Raw genomic sequence first — 19,394 nt, 5'->3', positions numbered from 1 at the left:
GGCAGTGCAAAGGAATTCATCAGTACTTTTGATAAAAGTAATCAGTATTTAGCTAACATATCTGTAAAAATTGCATTTCACTTATCTGAATTTGTCAAGCTACAGCTCAACATCCCATTTGGTCCTGTTTTACTTCTGTAAAGGGACTGAAATTCTTTTTTTGGATCATTTTCAGCCTCTGAGGAGATTTTTTTTCACGTGGTGGCATCCAAGTAATTTCTTAATGTTTTCATTGGTAAATGAAACAGATGAATATCCTTTAATTTTCCTCTGTAGCTTTCCCATCATTTATTAATGTCAAGGCTTTTATCTGGTCCCTTTGCAGTCTTTAGGTAGGTTTTCTCAACTAACACAGTATTCCAGCGACGCTCATATCAGCATCAGACAGAGAGGTAACAGCCTTTTTTCTTTCCCTTTATGGTCTCCTAAATGAAAAATGGCTCCTGTGTTAATTTTTGCATCATGCTACTTTTTATTAAAATACTTTGAGGTGCTTTCTCACTTTGCTCTGAGAAATACAAATGTAAGATTTTACTGTTATTTAATCGTATCACAGTGAGAGATTTTTCAATGTCATCAGTTCTCAGTGAATTTTAGCCTCATTTTTAAAAATCCACTTTGTTGGACATGGCTGCTTGACCACAGATCTTTATTGATTGGCCTCAATTATTCCTTTAGTTCATTTCATTATCTTCATTCAATTTTTTTCATCATTTTGCTCATTGCCAAGATCAGATTGATAGGACTTCAGTAATTCTAATTTTTTTTTTTGTTCATTCTTTTAGAAGGCTGATCCCATGTTAGACATTTTCTGTTCTTCTGGAAGTTACTTCCTCTTCTAAAAGTATATAATAACAATTTAATAAGTACAATAAGTATTGCTGTTCCAGAGAACTCATTACTGAGTTCTCTATGACAGTGTGTGCAAGTTTTTCTGCTCTCCTAACTGAAAAAAAAGAAAAAAATGTTTTGCTTTAGTAATGGTTCAAACCATTACAGTTGTGATCAACTTTCATGAGAATTTTGAAATAGAAATCCTACCACAATCACTGTCATTTTTCCTAAATCATGACTCTGCTGCCAGCTTTCCTCTAGCCTGCGTCAAAAAGAATAATTTCCACACTGGGACCTTCTAGAAGAACTTATGCAAGTTACAGATGTAATTCTGGCCTTTGTGGCTGCAGATGTGTTTTCTTTGAGCCTGCTGGACAAAGAGGAGTGGGAATTGCAGCTTGATTTGCAGTGTGTTCTGCATGCAAACATTTGTGTCTGTGCTTATAGACACAGCAGTCTCTCCATTCTTAATCCTTTCACCCCTTGTTTAGCATGTAGGGACAGTTAAACATTTGCCTTCCTCCTCTGTCACACTGGAGTATTCTGTTTATAAAAAAAAAGCGTAGTTTTTAGCAAAGCCCTGATTTTTTGCCCAGTTTAGTGGTTCCAGCAGTCAGGTCACAAAGAAGGTCAATTGGCTGCTGGAGTTCAAGCAGCCATTCAGTAGGTCAACATGTATTATAACACAGAAGCCTGATGGCTTAATGCTCTTTCTCCCTACTATTAACCCAGCTCTGCTACTCCTGTAATAGTTTCCCCTTTGTTTTTAAATCCAGTTCACCTTCACACAGGCAGAAAGTATTGAGCGTGGTGTGATAGTTCAGAAGTGGCAGGATGCAATCTAAAGCTGTATCACTGCCCCTGATTTCCCAGGGGGCCAAACCAAATGTGCTGGGAATTTTAAAGGTGGCTGCCTCAGCAAATGGGCCTTCCCTTCACCTGGAACTTGCCCTGCTTTGTGCTGGAAAGGGATAGGAGGACGTTAAAAATAAAGGAGTGGAGCAAACAGGCCTCAAGGAAGCCCAGAAATCCATCTTCTCCAGTAGTAGATGAGGAATAAAGGCTAAGAGAGAGAAGCTGGCACTGTGTCAGAGGAACAGAATGCAGAAAGTGGATGGAAGGGGTTTGGTTGAGATTTTCAATGAATAAAAGGAGCCTTTTGTCCATTCCTTTCGAAAATTAATGCAACTCAAGCTGGAGAGATGTGTTGAGATGGTGGATTGTTTCTGCCTTCATCCTCTGGATTTTAAAGGCAGATATTAGAATCACTGGTAAGGAAAATGTTGTAGGTGTTGGAGACCCAAGAGGTGGTTGAGGAATAAAAAAGGTGAGATGGAGAAAACAAAGGCAAACTCAGTAAATGCCTTGGCAGGTGCTGTTAGATTTACAAGAAGCAGATAAAAGAAGTAATGTAAAGTTTCACATAAGAGGAGAGTTGTTTGAAGACAGAACTTGGAATTGTTTTCTTCTCAGATTTGCTTCACTTGGTTGCACAAAAGTCTGCTTTGTTGCTGTGTGATATACTTAAGGACTCTGGAGTCAGCATTTTTAAGTGAGTTTGTTTAGAAGCTGATTGCAGGAGAACAAAGCAGAGTTGTCTATTTTTACTGAATGATACCACAGAAATAATTATAATACATTGATAAAGTTTTACAGAAATCTACGTGAAAAACCAAACTTCAGCTGTGTCTTTTGAACTCAGTATGGAAATAATTATATGCCCAAAGGATTTTCTGCTAATAAATAGCAGCAGTGACAACAACAGGAGAAATGTTTTTCCTTCAGCAGAGCCTCATTTTGCAGGGCTGATCCATGTGGGAATAACCACCTCCTGTTTTGTGTGTTGACAGTCCCTTGAAGACCCAGTAGTAGTTTTGAGTTATTGCTCATGGAAAAACATTCATATTTGAGAGCAACCAAACAAGTTTGTGCCAGGGAGGTTCAGGCTGGACATCAGAAGGAATTTCTTCTGAAGGGGTGGTCAGGCATTGGAAGGGGCTGCCCGGGGAGGTGGTGGAGTCCCCATCCCTGGAGGTGTCCAAGGAAGAACTGGCTGTGGCACTCAGTGCTCTGGGCTGGGGGACAAGGTGGGGATTGATCACAGAGTGGGGATTGGTCACAGGATGGACTCGATGGTCTGAGAGGGCTTTTCCAACCTAAATGATTCTGGGATTGAACAGAGATCCCCATTACTTGTTAAACTGTTCCTGCTTTTAATCTGTTTATGTAATTTTTTTCCAGTTAAGCCACTGGTAACTTGCACTTCTCTAAGCATCTTTTCTCCTACTGAGGAACTAATTGGGCTGTTTGGGGCTGAAATGCAATTTCAGCAAAATTAGGGACTTTTGGAGGCTATTTTATTCTTGCCACTGATCCGAGAAACAGCAGTGGTCTTACACATGGCTGATTCAAATCACTTACTTCCTAATAATGCATCTATCAAATAGATTTTCATTTGTGATGATATTTCTTCTATTTTCTTCTAGATGCAAAGAGTCTGGCTGAAATGCTTATGAGGTAAGAATAGATTTTTTTTTTTTTTTTTTAAATTGAAAATTGTCTGTCAACTACGGCATCGTATTTAAAAATGATTGTAGGGACAAATGGGGAAGTAAACTTTCTGTTTCTAAACCCTTTTTAAAAATACACCCTGTGACTGTCTGTTAAGAGCTAGGACACTTGATGGTTAGAAATGAGAGAAAGAAGACAATTTGTGGACAGTATCTGTGAGGGAATACAATGATAAAAAACCTGATAACTTGTGCTAGTAGATTAAATTGTAGAAGCTGTGTAGGTCCATTTCGACATTTTTCCTATTCCAAATAAACACTTTCATAATATGTATCAAAGTAATTGCTCTTCAGAGATCATCTGATTAAAGGCAATAAATTTCTGGATGTGAATATCTCTAAACTTTACAGCAATGTTTATGTAATTCACTAGTCTTAGCTGTTTATACCCAAAGGTGTAGAAGAGCAGGTAAATCCATTTATTATTTTTCAGTTCTGTTCCATCAGCTCAGCATTCATAAATCTAATTCAGCTGTTGAATTGCATCACAATGACTATCCTGGCACCACAATTCTTTCAAAGTTGGAAATTTCATATCCTCAGTGTTTATTGTTTTGTCTAGGGAAAATACTGAACTTTAGAACTGCTGCATATATTTGAAACTGGGATCACCAAGGGATGATTTTTAAGTTCAAACGAATTTTGGTTTGCTGGCAAATGTATTTATATTCGAGCAACAAATTTGAGAGCGCCACAGATATTTTATCCAATGAACCATACTCGAACTTCCTCACCCGTGATAAACTTCACATCCCTTTTTAAGAACATACTTACTAAAGACGTGGTGACAGATGGGTTTAGTGTAAATTCAGCTCTGTGCCATCGGTCTGCAAGTACATCTGAGTAAGCCCACTGATGTTAACAAGAGCAGTCATGCAGGGCAGGTCACACCCTCCCCCTCTGCCCGTCGGAAAACCCTGCAAGCAGCAGGCTGTGGGTCTCAGCAGCTCCAGGAACATGTGCTCTGGTGGTTTTGGTGTCACAGCAAACAGCCCAGATTAGCATATGCAGCAAGTCTGCTCCCTTAAGAAACCCAGCACGGACTGGCTGAAGCTCCTGCATGAAGACATCCAGTCCAAGTGACCTCTGCTCAAAACAAACCTGGGGAACCTCTGCCTTAGCCCTGGTTGGCTTCACAAGCCTCGTGGCCACCTCTGCAAGGCTGTTTCAGAGCCTCACTCCTCTGATACTTAAAAAACTTCATCAAACTGCCAACATAAGTGACCAGGTTTGAGCCACTTTTTCCTTTGGTGATGGTGACCTTTAAATTAAAGGACTTTTCCCTGGCTACCTGATGTACCCAGAGGGCAGCCAGGTCCCTTCTCAGCCTTTAGTTCAGAGCTATTTTTCAGGGTAATTCATCTGCCACCATTTCATTTTGCTTTTCCTGGCACCAGCATTGAAATATGATCATCAAGCCAGTTTCTCTCATCTCGTTTATTAACAAATAATCTTGGTTTTTATTAAATAGTCATATTTTATATTTCTTTCCCAGAAGTGTGAACAAAAGCAAATGACTATTACATCAGAACTTCAGAGGAAGTAGGGGATATAGGACTACATTTGCAGACACATCAGAACTTGGAACTCTCATTTGTGATAAATCTGGGAAATACCTTCAATCAGACCTGAGCTACCCATCACCATTAGATATTCCTGAAAATGCATCATTTTAATAATCAAAGTATAATAAACCCTCTCCAAAGCAACGGTCACATATTATAAAGACTCATATTTTTTTATAGCTTTTAGATTTCACCGAAATTTGCTCTGATAAAAATATCAAGAAAGGGGGTATGTGGGGAGAGGGCAGGAAAGATGATTCCCTGCTTGGTAGGAGGGTGTGAGGGCTGGAGAGAGCTCTGTGTGTCTTTCCCTTTGAGGAGATTTTTGTGAGCGTGTGTAAAGCGGATTAAGAACGGAGCTTTAGTCTCTGCTTTGAAAGTCTCTGGCTTTGGCTGTGTAAGTCAAATGTCTGTGGAGCAGGATAAGCCTCAGAAGTCAGCAGTTTAAAGGGAGCTGCACAACTTGTTGTTGATACCTTAAGCTCACAAATAAAAACTCACAAATAAAAACTCACAAATAAACTGCTGCTGGACAATCACAGCTTTTTTTATTATTATTTTTTTGGGTGAAAGCACCAGTCCAGCCACACTCTTTGAAACAGTTCACTGTGAATCAGTTTAGCAATTCACAGAGCTTTTAAATTTTGAGCACGAGGTGAAGGATCTTTTCTCCCCAGATATTCCTCTGTCAGGCTGATTACTTACAAAGATTTAGTTTTCCATATGTTTTTATGACAACCAGCTTGGGCAACCAGGAAACTGTGGGGTTGGTCTGACTCTCTGCCAAGGACCCAGAACGACTCTGAGTTTCCAGAGCATCATATTCAATCCCTTTACATAACTAGCTTGACATGTTTAACCTTCTGTGCACACAGAAATTTTCAGTCACTCAAATAAATATTTTTGTAATAAAGATCCAGAAAGATAGCTTAAAAGGGGGTATTATGTTAACTGTACAGTCTTTCAAAATGCCTTGTCCAAAGTACTTCCTCTGGAAAAGGCCCTTTTATCCACAGACTGTACATAAAAGCTGTTCTCAATCAGACCCAAAAGCCCACGTGCCCAAGTACCTGTTTTAAATAGTGGCCAAAAGCAGACACTTTATTAGAGTAAAAGAATGCAGCAAATGCTGAGAGAGCTGGGGTTGCTCAGCATGGAAAAGGCTTTGGGGAGATCTCATTGAGGCCTTCCAGCACCTTGAAGGGGCTTTTAAAAAGGAGGGAGAGGGACTTTTTATATGGGCAGATAATGACAAGGGGCAATGGTTTTAAACTGACAGAGGGCAGGTTTAGATTGGATATTAGAAATAAATTCTTAACTCAGAGGGTGGTGAGGCCCTGGCACAGGTTGCCCAGAGAAGCTGTGGCTACCTGATCCCTGGAAGTGTCCAAAGACAGGTTGGATGAGGCTCTGACCTGCCTGATCTAGTGGAAGGTGTCCCTGCCCTGGCAGGGGAGTTGGAACTGGATGATCTTTAAGGTCCTTTCCACCCCAAGCAATTTTATGATTCTATGACTCATTCCCCAGACAAGGCTCCCAACAATTTGGAGCTCAGAGATTCTTTGAACCAGAGGGAGTTAATTATATTCTACGCAGATCCTTACAAGGTCTGACAGGTAAAGAATACCACATGCTTATATTTGGGGATTTTATAACTGTAAATATAGAAAAATAAGGGTAGATACATTTTCTCCCTTTAAAGAATTAAGTATTGTACTCCTCATCCCCCAGACTGTTACAATAATTTGATGCCTGAATTTTCCTAGGTTAGAAAATACTTGGGCACCAAACTTCAAAACTGAAAGCCTAAAGCTCTTTGTCTTGTTTCCGAGTCCTAGAGGCACTTCATTGCTGTTGGCCCTTTAGGTTTTTATAAATTGAAAGTTGAGCCAGTGTGGTTTGCAGAAAATAATCCAAAATTCCTTGAGCCAGAGTGAGGCAGCCCCCTAATCAGCAGCAACCCTCTTACTTCTGCCAACTGCCTGTGCCGTGTTTGGACACCTCATGTCACTGCACTGCTGTGTAAAGTGGAATTAATTAGACCAGCGGGGAGGAGGAGAGAGATCCCACAAACCAAGGCAGAGCTCTCAAGCACAGTAGGGAATATTCCTACTTTAAAGAGCTCTGGATTCCAGTTCGGGCTTGAAAAACCTTCCATGTATTTTGGATAAAGGTGTTCCTGAAGACAAGAGTGGGATGGGGAATTCTCTCCTGGCAGGTGAGCAATGTAACTGCAAACCTGGGGAACTGTCCTCCTGCTCCCTGTGGTCCAAACAATATTTTCTGTGCAGTTGAGTACTTTCCAATAATAGAAATACAGAGCATTCATCCTGCAGAAGAGATTCTGGGATTCTGGGATCTGCATTCCTTGAATAAGATGGCTGATTTGATCCCTGTATTTCCTTCATCCCTAGTGAGTGAAGAGGGGTGTAATAATGCATTTACTAGACTCAGTTTTGCATTGCACAGATTCTATATGTGTCTGATTGCATGTGTCCTGTAACTATTGGATTATTGAAATTTGACATTAAAAATTCAGTTTCCTAATTGCTCACAGCTTTGCTTTACATTCCTGGGACAAGCCCAGAGTAGTCCAGCTTTTCAAGGGCATGTCTTCAAGCATATCTAGGACACAGATAATATATTAGTCTCTGATTCTCTCAACATTTCAGCAACTTGAGTGGAAACCAACAGGACAGTGGCCTCTAATCCATGCAGAGACTTTGAGAACATCGGCGTGGAATTTATCTGCATTTGACAATACTAAATGACTTTGAAAAATTGTGTACTTAATAAGACACTGTAGCTACTGTTATCCACTGATTATATACAGAGAAAATTCTGGAAGCCCCTGGGTAGCTCTTCTGATAATTTGCTTCCATGGTGATTAAATGCAGCAGAAACGGGGCACCAGTTGTGGGCTGTTTAACTGTGTTTCAGCTGTCCACCTGCACATATGGAAAAACTACCACCTAATCTCCCCAGGAAAAGACAGAGACATTAAATTTGAGATGCATGGGTAGTGTTGATGCTGGGGACAGCAAGAGCAGGGAAAGCCAGAAGGTGAGACTCAGCCAGAGAGGTGAACCCGTGTGCATTTAGGTCCCACTCCTGGATGTAGAGCAGAATTGCTGACCACATGACTAGAAAATTCCTCCTGGAAAGGACTCTAGAGAACCTCCAGACCTGAGATAATCAGGTCTTGCTCACATGGAGGGACAGCAGGAAATTAGCCCACAATTCCTGGAGATGTGGGCTCATCTCACACGCATTAATCTCCGACGTCGAGGCCCGTGCTGGGGAAGAGCAGAGCTTATCATCAAGCAGCTTAATAGTCCTCTGCTGATTCCATTAACAACAATAATTCATTGCCAAAGCAGAATTAAACTGAGTGATCTACAGCTATTTTACACCAGAAAATGAGCCTCCACTTGGCTTTAAAGCTCTTTGAAGTTGGAGCACTTGGATCACACCGCTGGCTGATTTGTCAGAACTCCCCTCAGCCTCCCTGCGTAAAGTGTTTTCAAATGTTTCATTTCATCCAAAGAGTAATTACATCTAAAAGGGCAGAAAGTTCCTGGGTTTTTAGTGCAATCTTGGTGCAAGCTGTGAGCAAGAAATGACTGCAGCACTCAGTTTTACCATCCATTTTCATTTTCTTTCAGTAGACAGCTCATATAAGAAGTCATTTTCTGGTACACAAACTTTAAAATGAAATTGTTTCAATTTGCATGATGGTAGAATAATTGGTTTATGTTCATTTTTGGAGTATTGCATCAATCAATTAGATATAATCCATGAATATAAACAAGATTTGCGATTTTAGTCTTGGAACATCAATTGGACTCAAACCTTTCTTTATTTTATGCAATCTATTAACAGTATTCCTAGTTATTAATTTACTTTTTCATTCATCAGTTTGAGTGATATTTGGGACTTATCTAATGAAAAATAATGAAAAGATTAAAAAAATAATTAGAAATTACTCAAGACATCATTTTCCTACCAACCTGTTTGATCAGCTGTGTGCTGCTTTACTGAGATTCATGAGTAAGGAAAGAAAAAGTCCATCTTCCAAAGTGTTTTCACTAATTTCATTATGTGACAACACTTGAAGAAAACTGTATGAAATTTTCAGGAGATTCCCACTGATAAAGAATAGAGCAAATCCCTGCACACTGTACCTTCATCTAACAGCTTGTCATGTGCAATAAATTAATACTCTGCACTTGTTCTGAAGAGGGGAAAATAAGACCTATGAGTGTTTCTGATGATTAGGGTGACATTATTTTTGTTTGAGCTGGACAGACTTAAAATGAGGATGATTGCAAACATGTTTTCATTGAGGCAGAGTGTTGAAGTGTTCAATTCTCTTCTGTTTTCAGCAAGAACACCAGGACATCAGATACACTTAATAAACAGCAGCAAACACTGAGGATGCACATAGACATTCCCAGAGCACAACTTCTGATCGAGGAGAGGGACACCATGGAGACCATTGGTAAACTTGGGCTTATTTTCTCTGAATGTAATGGGCACTTTTAGGTGGAATTCCTTTACCTCACACCATTTCTTCACATCAAGAGAAAAAAGAGCTACAAAGTAATTTCCCACATTTGAAAGCTGAACTGATTTTTTTTTCCTCCCCTTTGAGTCATTTCCCACTTTAAGTAATCTCAGTACAGTATTTAAAATAATGCAGGACATTAGGAAAATGAAGCTGTTGGAAAGAGCCTCTTGAAGAAAATGTAATTGAAGACTGGCAGTTTTATGATTTTGATTTCTCTTTTGGCTCTGAGTAGGCAGTTGGATCACTGGCACTACTTAGAGTGAAAATGAACTTCTGAAACTACAATCTCAGTATTTAAAGATTTGCTACAGCCAACTTCTAAAACTTACATGTTGCATATTGTATCCACCTGTTCACAGCAAATGATATTTCAACATTTTGATCAGTTTTCAGCTTTTGTATATCTGTGCAAAATTCAAATCTAAACTGCTTGATACAACAGAAAACAAGATTTCTCATGTGGCTGGCACATAGCTGAACTGTCATGAAAAACAGAATTGTTTGGTGTTGTTTGTTTGGGGTTTTTTCCCCAAATAATTTAAACACAAGATGTCTGGAAACACAGAAGAATAAAAATCCAACATTTTGTGACTGTAGGGGTGCACACTGTGGCAAGACACTCTTGGCTGATCTCGTTAGACTCCTAACTTTACTTTTTTGGGGTAAAAATCTGTGTAAAAGCAGCTTTTGATGGCTGAGAATTAACAGCATCCCAGGGATGGTGTGGCCAGAGAGGAAAGTCAGCAAGCTGAGAGTGACATCTCTGCACCTCCTGCCCATGCCCATCCCAGATTTGAAAAGGAGATGCTTCACCTGAAATACAGACTTTTAAAATCATGATTGGAGCTTCCCAAAGCCTGCCCTTCACCCTGAAGAACAGCTTTAGCTTTTGAGTTACAGCTGCTGAGCAGTGGAGGGGGGGGGGGTCATAGTGAAAATACTATTAGTGCCTTAACTGCAGCAGTGTGATCATGGCCTGGTAACAGCCAGCTTTCCACACAGCACTCAGAATAAGCTGGGATTTTGGCAGTGTTTGACAGAGTTTGCTGCCAAGAGGCTTTATTCCCAACCTGAATAAGAGCTCATCTTTTGCCAGAGACGGAGTGATTTGATTTCATAATGCTCATTCTGTTTATGGCCTTCTTTGGGTAAAAAATGCTGGTTATGTTATTGTGCAGAGTTGTTCGCCCTTGTGGTGTCTTGTCAAGTTAAAAAGAAAACCAAAACAAAAACCAGGAATGCTTAGAAGAAGCAGATCAACCTCTGCTGACTGGTAAATGCCCAGAAACCCTACTGACTGCCAGTCCCCTTGGAATACATTACAAATCCATATAGCATTGCACAGTGGGAAATCCTTGTGGCTTTTACTGCTGTTCTGAATGGATAAAAAGACTGTAAAGAATGCAAAAGAAAGTCTGATAGCACAGCAAATAGTTGTTCTGCAAGCAGTGAAAGATTTATTGCTGTTAAACCATCCATGATCAAGGGGACCAGATTCCTCTTTGGAGCAAAAACAAATAAATAAATACACAATGCAGAGATCACAACTGAAACAAAAATATTAATAAATAGTAATAAAAAAGTAAGTGCTGCATAGCACTGGTTTCCTGCAGGGATCAAGGTCTGTGTAGAAATTTGGTGAATATATCCAACCCCACAGGGAAGAAACAGCAGCAAAACCATAAAGCAGTAAAGCTCACCTTTTTTCTTCCTTTCCAAGGTCAGGCTTCCCACCTGTCTTTCCACCTGCAGGAAAAGCAGTCCTGGGTCATGGCAATCCCTCCTGCAATACCCTGTCTCTGGAGAAAAAGGGGACTGCTAGAGGGTTCATTAGCAACATTACCTAATGACCTCTCTTTGGGGAGACATGGGTGATTTCACATTAAAAATCAGGAATAAGTGAACAGTAAAAAGGAATAAATTGAATATGTAGTTGAAAAGCTCATCTGAGCTTTCTGGAAATGAAGGGGAAGAGGGCAGTGTTCAAAAGATGGGAATGAAGGAAATAGGGCTGAAAATAATTGCACACAAATCAGCTTTTTGGGAGGATGTTTAACAGTCTGCCTCAGTTCCATATCTCTAAGGTGAAATCACAAAGAAAATCACACTTATTCTTTAGTTTTGTGTGAACTTTCAATTTAAACCCAGAGGTTCCCAAGGTGTGATGGCTTCAGAGCCACCCCCAGTCCTTCAGAGAAAAGTCCTTCAGCTGCCTCTGTCCGTGGTGGTGCCCAGCTGGAAATAAGTTTGGGGACTTATGAAGGCAACCCCAAAATTCACTACTCATTCTCCAATGGTTTTTTTTTTTTTGCACTTACAGATGACAGATCGACAGTTCTGCTCACTGATGCTGACTTTGGAGAGACATCCAAGCAGAAGTCCCTGACTGTCACCCACACAGTCCATTACCAGTCTGTGTCACAAGCCACAGGACCACTGGTGGATGTTTCTGATGCCCGGCCAGGCACAAGTAAGCCCATGAGAAAACGGGTTTTTCTAGAGAGGAGAAAGCCATAAAAAAAATTATTACTGTGCTCCTGCACTTGCGTCCTCATCCTTCTGTCTGAGAGTAGAGAGATATCTATTTAGGTCAGCAGAGAACTTTTCTTAAACAATTGCACTTAGGGATTCAATAAGGTAAAAATTGCATGTGCATCTGAAATGTAGGTGTAATTTGAAATAATTCATACCTGGCTTTCATTAGACCAAAAGCATGCTGGATTTTAATTTCCTGAATTTATTGGGTAAATTAGCTTAATGGCTTTTAGTGTCTAATATAATTTTTTTTCCTCTGTGATCAATCTTTATTGTATTTCAAAATACATCTTTCCTCCCTGCCTCTCCATCAGGCAAGAAATACATTTCTCATTATTGTTTTTTCAAAAAAAAAAAGTTTTATTTCTGGTTTTAGTTATTTTGCCAAATTACTTTTCCCAGATATATTCATGCTGAGTTATTCTTATAGTGATTAAAATCCTATCATAAGTTAATATACTGATGCAATCCATTCTTCCCCTTCATCTCATGAATATGTTCCATATCTATGTAAATGGGGAAAAAACCACTAGATTGAAGGATTACTTATGAGTTAGGACTTTTATATAAGTGGAGTTCACAGCAGTGTGCAGTTGCTGAAATCACTTGGATTATTTCTATCCCCTGATCATTTTACAATCTGTTTATTTGGTGAGTTTGGTGAACATAAATGCTGAAAGTTCAGTTGCTAGAAAGCAGATTGTTTGAAAAATCTTCATCTCATCCCCATTTCCACCCCAGTCTTTATAAAAAAAATAGCTGTTCTAGTCCTGGCCCCTTTCTGCTTTTATACCTCTGTCAGCTTGAAGACGTGGTCAGTCATTTCTTGAGGACTAGATTAATACCACAGTACTAATATTACTACCATATTTTTCCTCTGTGGAGAGTCATGGCCTTTGAATTAGAAGAGTCAATGTACAATTTTTGTTTTCCTCCTGGGACCACTCTTGTCTCACTCCTCTATTTCATGTTCATGCTGGCTGGCCTGATCACTGAGAGCAAAAATACCATTTTATCTTTTTTATCATGCTGGCAGATCAAGATTGTCTGATTGAACATTGGTTTCCAACCCTGCCTTTTCTAATAAGGAAAGAGGCAAATCTCATGCTTGTATCAGACCACAGCACTTTGTAGCCCCAGCAACTTCTTACCTAATGCCTTTATTGTGTGAAACTGTGTCCTTCATTCCACTGCAGCCAGGGAGAGGATCCTTCAAATTAAACATGGATTTAACTCATGTGTAGGAGTATGATCGGTGTCCAGCCCTGCTTTGGAAATAAAAATCCACCATCACCTTTATTATGCAGTAAAGATCTGATTGCAGAAGGGTTGGATCAAAGAATTCCAGAGAGTTCTCTGGATAGAAGGCACCAAGACAGCTTTGACAGAGGCTGGGCTGTGAGATTTTGTCCAGGCTCACAGCTTTCTCTGTGAGAGGAGAGCAGTGCCCAGTTGGGTCTCAGAAGTTATGGATCCTCCCACCTGAGCACACTCACACTCACTGGGTGGCAAATATTCCCTTACAGCACTTTTTAAGTTGTTCTCTTGTTCTAATTTATTTATTTATAACACAGATGCTCCGTGACCCTTTGCCTTGCTCACCTCAGCTCTCTGCAGTTCTGTCTCAGCGTGTGACAGCAGAGCTGGGGCACCAGATGGAAGCTGTTTTCCATCACACTGCAGCTCTGGAACTTGCTGTGTGTGTGCTGCAGAGCCTTGCACAGGCACAGCACAGCTGGGGCAGAGCTGCTGCTCAGCACATGCTCAGCAGGATGAGGACTGACCTCCTGTGTGCTGGCAGGAGGCTCTCCCAGCTCCTTCAGGCTGCTGACAAAATCCCATGGCATCAGAGAACAGTTGAGGTTTGAAGGGACATCTGAACACTGGTTAGTCCAGCCCCTCTGCTCATCTAGGGCTGGTTGCCCAGGGCCATGCCCAGATGACTTGGATGTCTCCAAGGATGGAGAATCCACTGACTACCACAGCAACCTGTGCCAGGGCTCGCTCCCCCTCACAGTGAAGTGGCTCCTGGTTTGCAGAGGGAAGCTCCCATGTTTCACCTTGTGAAATGTCTCTGGTCCTCTCACTGGGCACCACTGGCAAGATCCTGGCTCTGTCCTCTTTGCACTTTCCCTTCAGGTATTTTATACACAACGATGAGATTCCCCCTGATCCTTCTCTTCTCCAGACCAAGCAGCCCCAGCCCCGTGCCAGCAGTTGTCCCACCAGCACTCTCCTCCTTTCTTTCATCTTTTCCCTCAGAGCAAGCACAAGGCTCACTTCTGGCCACTCCACAGCCACGTGCCAAATTCCCACAGCTGGTTTATAAAACCAACAGGCTGGGAATGTCATGCCAGGAGTATTTTTGGATGTTATCCACGTGAGGCAGCTCTGTGCTGCACTACCAGGAGGATCAATTATCAATGGCACCGGGCTCTAGTTTTTCCACTGCTGTAGGGGAAGATGAGAAATAGGACAGGGATCAGACCATAGCTGGTATTTGTAAATAAATACCTTGTTTCTTTGAAGCAGCAGAATACAAATTCTCACTGGGAATGCTTAGGCAGAATCAATGCTCAGAATCATTATCTGGGTATTGGCTTTTTGTTTTTAATTGCTTCTGCTAAAGTCTCTTACCTCAAAGACTGACAACTTCACCATTTGAATGTCAAAGAACATTTGAATAGCTTTGAATTTTTCATTTCTAATACCCTTTCTCTCTATTGTCAGCTATATCCTTTCAAAAGGTTGGAGGAGAAATCCTTCAGTGCTGATGTAGTCACTCTCTGTTTGCCACATAATGATTTTTTCTCTTACACTTGCTTTGTTAGACTCACTTTTAGAGAAGAACAATTCATTAATAAAATTAAGGAGGTCAATTTTGGCACATAGTTTGCTTTTACTCTCTTAGTCACCCTATTATCTCTAGGATGATAAAAAATGGAACATTGCTGACCTTAAACAAGTAGGAAATTATTTTTAAAGTTTAAGAAATTGTATTAATTTACTAATTGTTTTAAAGCAGTCAAACCTCTATAAAACTGTTCCTGTAAATCTGATGGCACTATTACAACTCAAGTTTTATGTCTTGGCTACTTGTTGAGATAAAATTGGGAATCTGTAGCTGATCAATACTGTAATATAGTAATAGTATGTCCAGAACAGCAAATTGTATCACCACATTTCTGAGAAAACCTTTTTAGAGACTGAGAGTAGTTATTGTGAGGTATTTCTGGGGGCACATCTATGCTGATAATTTACCTTACACTTCACTTGAGGTGTGGAGTGAAATCTCTCACCAAATCTACTTGCCTTGTGCTCTTTCATATCCCAAAGTGGTTTTAGTACTGGAGAACCACTTGTGTTGGAGTAAAGGGATAATGAATGTGTCAATGGAAGACTGATGGGGCTCCCAGCTCTTCACTGCACCTGCAAATGTAGAGTTTTATTAGAAAGAGGGTATTTCTAAAAAGCCTTAGCAGTTTGGTAATGAGCATCAGCACTTTTCACTGTTCATTTTTTCCCTCCCAAAGAATGTTTTGGGTTTGTTCTTTTTTTAATCAACATCATTTCAGTGGCCATCCCCTTCTGGAAGGGGAAAGCGAAGGGCCAAGTGACACAAAGTCAAATAAATGAGTAAATGATTAAGCAGAAGAATAGTTTCAAATATAATAAAGGTTAAACAAGGAGAGGTATAATACTGTTCAAACATATTCCTGATAAAATGGAATCCAGGATTACTCTGGCCTCCTCCTCAGAAGGAATTGCCTACTGTCTATCCTGATTTTAGGGGAAAAATGTTCATCACATGAAAAAGCAATGTTAGAGCTAGAGAGAAGTAGATGTGACTGGCCTTTCACCATGAAAACCAGTATGAGTGTTTCTGTTCTCTGTAGAAGAACAAGTATCTGACTTCACTCACATCCAGTAATTTACAGGCAGGGGTTTTCATCTCTTCATAATCCATCCTCTAAAATGTGTAGGCCCCTAGGTTACCTCCATAGGGTAACTGGTGACCAGTGACGGGTTGGATCTCAGGACAAGGTTCTTCCCCCAGAGGGTGGTGGGCACTGCCCAGGCTCCCCAGGGCAGTGGGCACGGCCCCAAGGCTGCCAGAGCTCCAGGAGGGTTTGGACAATGCTCTCAGGGACAGGGTGGGATTGTTGGGGTGTCCTGGGCAGGGCCAGGGTTTGGACTGGATGATCCTTCCAGCTCAGGATATTCTAGGATTCTACAGCTCTGACAGGGCTTGTTTCCTTACCAACCCACGAGGCAAAGCCCCTCTGTGTGATCCCCCCGCAGACCCCACCACGAGGAGAAGCGCCAAAACCGGGCCCACCGCTCGCAACCGCTACGCCAGCCAGTGGACCCTCAACAGACCTCACCCCACCATATCAGCTCACACCCTCACCACGGACTGGAGGCTTCCCACCCCCAGGCCAGCGGGATCAGTGGACAAGGAGAGCGACAGCTACAGCGTCAGCCCCTCGCAGGACACAGGTACGGGGCTCTCCGCAGGGAAAACGGGAACAGCGGCAGCTGCAGGAATGTCCTTGCTCCTGGATGTGCTTCGTTTGGTGCTCGGGTGTCATTATTCTTTCCCTGCTGGGCTGTTTTTCCTGCAGGGTGTTTATAAAGGGTGCCGCAAAGCGCTTGCGGTGCTACTGATAACAAATATTGCGCCCCTGGTCCTTCACACTCGTGCTGGAGTCTTTTGAAAGGTGATTTTTTTCCTGTAGCTTCCTGAAGGAAAAGGAAAAAACACGATAATTTACTGCCTGAAATGGCATTGACTGGGAAGGGGCAGTTTTAGCAACCAGGAATGTCCCCGAGTCACACGTGGAGTGGTTTTCAGGTTTGAGCTACACTCACATTAGTATTTATGTTTTTGCATCCATGTAATATGTTCACAGGGTTTATTTTAAGTGCAAAAAAAAAAAAGGAAGGAAAATTCTGGAAGTACAGTCCAAGTCCAAATCCATTCATAGCACTGAGTTCTGCAGGATCTAGCTCTGATTTTCCTGGGAAGCAGCATAGGGTTTATTCCTCTGGATGACAAGTGGGGAGACACTGAATACATATTATGCCTGCAGTCTTCATCTCTTCTCGCTACCTTCACATTACAAATGCAACTGTAACTGAAAAATAAGCTTTATCCTCTGCCCTACACTGAACAAGTGACAAAAAAGGCAAACAAATGAGTAAATAATTAAGCAGAAGAATAGTCTCAAAACAAATACAATAAAGGTTAAATAAGAAGAGAGGTAAAATACTGTTCAAAGGTATTCCTGACAAAAGTGAATCCAGGATTACGCTGACCTCCTCCTCAGAAGGAATTGCCTACTGTTTATTCTGATTTTAGGGGAAAAGTGTTCATCAAATGTGTGTCAGAGCTAAAAAGTAGTAGGTGTGACTGGCTTTTCACCATGAAAACCAGTATGAGTGTTTCTGTTCTCTGTAGAATAACAAGCATCTGACTTCCCTCACATCCAGTATTTCACAGGAGTTCTTGTCTTTTCATAACCCATCCTCTTAAATTTGTAGGCCCCTGTGTTGCCTCCATAGGGTAATGGCAGTCAATAGACACTTCCAGCCACCTGACAAATTTCGTCTTGAATTCTTCAGGTAGAATTATCATAAAGCTTTAAGGATTAATTCTTAATAGCTACACAAACATAAACAGCAAATCTTCTCTCAGAAACCCTTTCTGCAGACATTGCAAAATTTCAGGTGCATTTGGATGTGTTCCAACATGTTGTCTCCCAAGGATATGTTTCCAATGTGTGTGGCAAAGGGCAGAAATTAAATTTACTGTGTGGTTTAATGGACAAACTACAATTTTGTAAACAGACTTCAAAATCTATATCTTAACATGGCTACACTCCTATTCTGTGTCTACCTTTGAGCACAGTGATTCATGTAAGGGATAGCAAGTTTTAGGTCATGCTGACGAAAGGTTTTCTTATGCCAAAATGCAGCTCTATTATGCCACTTGTTTCTGGGAAAAAAATAGAGTTGGTTTAATCTAAACTTAAAATTTTCAAATAAATGTGTAGCCAAAACATGTGTTCAAGAATCAGTTGAGCTAATATGGATGTTTGATCCCTTTTCCAATATGGAATTAATATTTCTGAAGCCAGTTCATGAAGTTGATATTTGGCAGAATTTAGCACTTCCTATAAAAGCAATTCCAGGCTTACAAAGCAGAAGCTTTTAAGCTTAGAAGAAATACATGACAGCAGTTTAAAGCTGTAACTAAGCTCAAATGTTCTAACTAGAGGCCATTGGAAATTTTCTGATTAATCTATATTCATGAAGTTCATGGAGTTTCATAAAGTTCTTCCTGGGCTTGGATGAACTTCCATCAAATTTAACGTAGGTGTTCAAGCAGATTGGTCCTGGAATTGGTCCTTGGTGTTCAAGCCTGAGCTTCCCAGACTGAACATTTTATGATCTTTGCGTGACCATCATATTTACAGACACTGCTCTGTGGCACTGGGCAACTGCTGCCTTCTGGGACTTTCCAGCTGACCAGAAATTTGGAAAGACATTACTGTGGTCTGATTTACAAATCAAATGTGAAAAATGGAATGATGTTTCTTGTGGGTGGAAAAGGGAAAAAAAAAAAAAGAAAAAGACGAAAAAGCCCTGTTAAGTTCTGGTCAGCTCAAAATCTTAAGCAAGTTACAGCATATTGTAGAATTACTAGTCATTTTAAATAATGTATGGCCCTATTTACAAGTGGCAGGAGTGTTGTTCTTTGTGCACGACGAAAACTGATGCAGGCATGCAATAAAAAAGATAAAGATTTGCAATAACAACACACTTGCCTCTGGCTGCTACAGGAGGCCCATTTTTATGAATTAGCTATTACATTGTGCCTGTTTATTGAACATCACCAACAATGTCTGAAATTGCACAGATCTTGTGATGAAACACGACTTCTACCCAAGGAACTTCTAGAAGTCCTCTGCTCTTCCAGCCCACTGGAGTAGAAGAGCGATGGGAGCAACAGCCCCGTGATTTGTCCCTGCAGAAACGAGCCCTGCTCTTCCAGAATGCTTTTTAAAGTATCAGTAGCCATTTACGTCTCCAATAATGGTGTTGTATTAGAGATATTGATATTCTCAGAAGCTCATCTGGAGAACAGAACAGCTTGTAGGTCATAATAACCTGCGTGTCAAATATGAATCCCCCGTTAGCTTCAGCAGCATTGAAAAAAGGCATTGAGTGACTGCAGGCTGTATTTACCAAATATTGCTTTCTTAAGACCTTTGTTCCCAATGAAATGAGTTAGTGTTTTACCTGGTGTCCAGGGAG

General features: G+C 40.9%; 1 protein-coding gene across 2 annotated transcripts in view; it reads left to right on the top strand.

Moving 5' to 3' along the window:
* The window catches only part of DSCAM (DS cell adhesion molecule), a 448,565-nt gene that overhangs the window by 409,880 nt on the left and 19,291 nt on the right, over nucleotides 1-19,394 (top strand). For both annotated transcript variants that reach the window (XM_032678156.1, XM_032678157.1), the window contains 4 exons: nucleotides 3,321-3,351; nucleotides 9,355-9,470; nucleotides 11,860-12,009; nucleotides 16,377-16,574. In XM_032678156.1, coding sequence (XP_032534047.1) covers nucleotides 3,321-3,351; nucleotides 9,355-9,470; nucleotides 11,860-12,009; nucleotides 16,377-16,574 — 495 coding nt within the window. The remainder of the gene's footprint in view (nucleotides 1-3,320; nucleotides 3,352-9,354; nucleotides 9,471-11,859; nucleotides 12,010-16,376; nucleotides 16,575-19,394) is intronic.

This window comes from Chiroxiphia lanceolata, chromosome 2 (assembly GCF_009829145.1).
Source record: "Chiroxiphia lanceolata isolate bChiLan1 chromosome 2, bChiLan1.pri, whole genome shotgun sequence".
Classification (NCBI taxonomy): Eukaryota; Metazoa; Chordata; class Aves; order Passeriformes; family Pipridae; genus Chiroxiphia; species Chiroxiphia lanceolata.
Note: the sequence above shows the minus strand (reverse complement) of the source record. Positions and strands in the feature narration are given on the sequence as shown.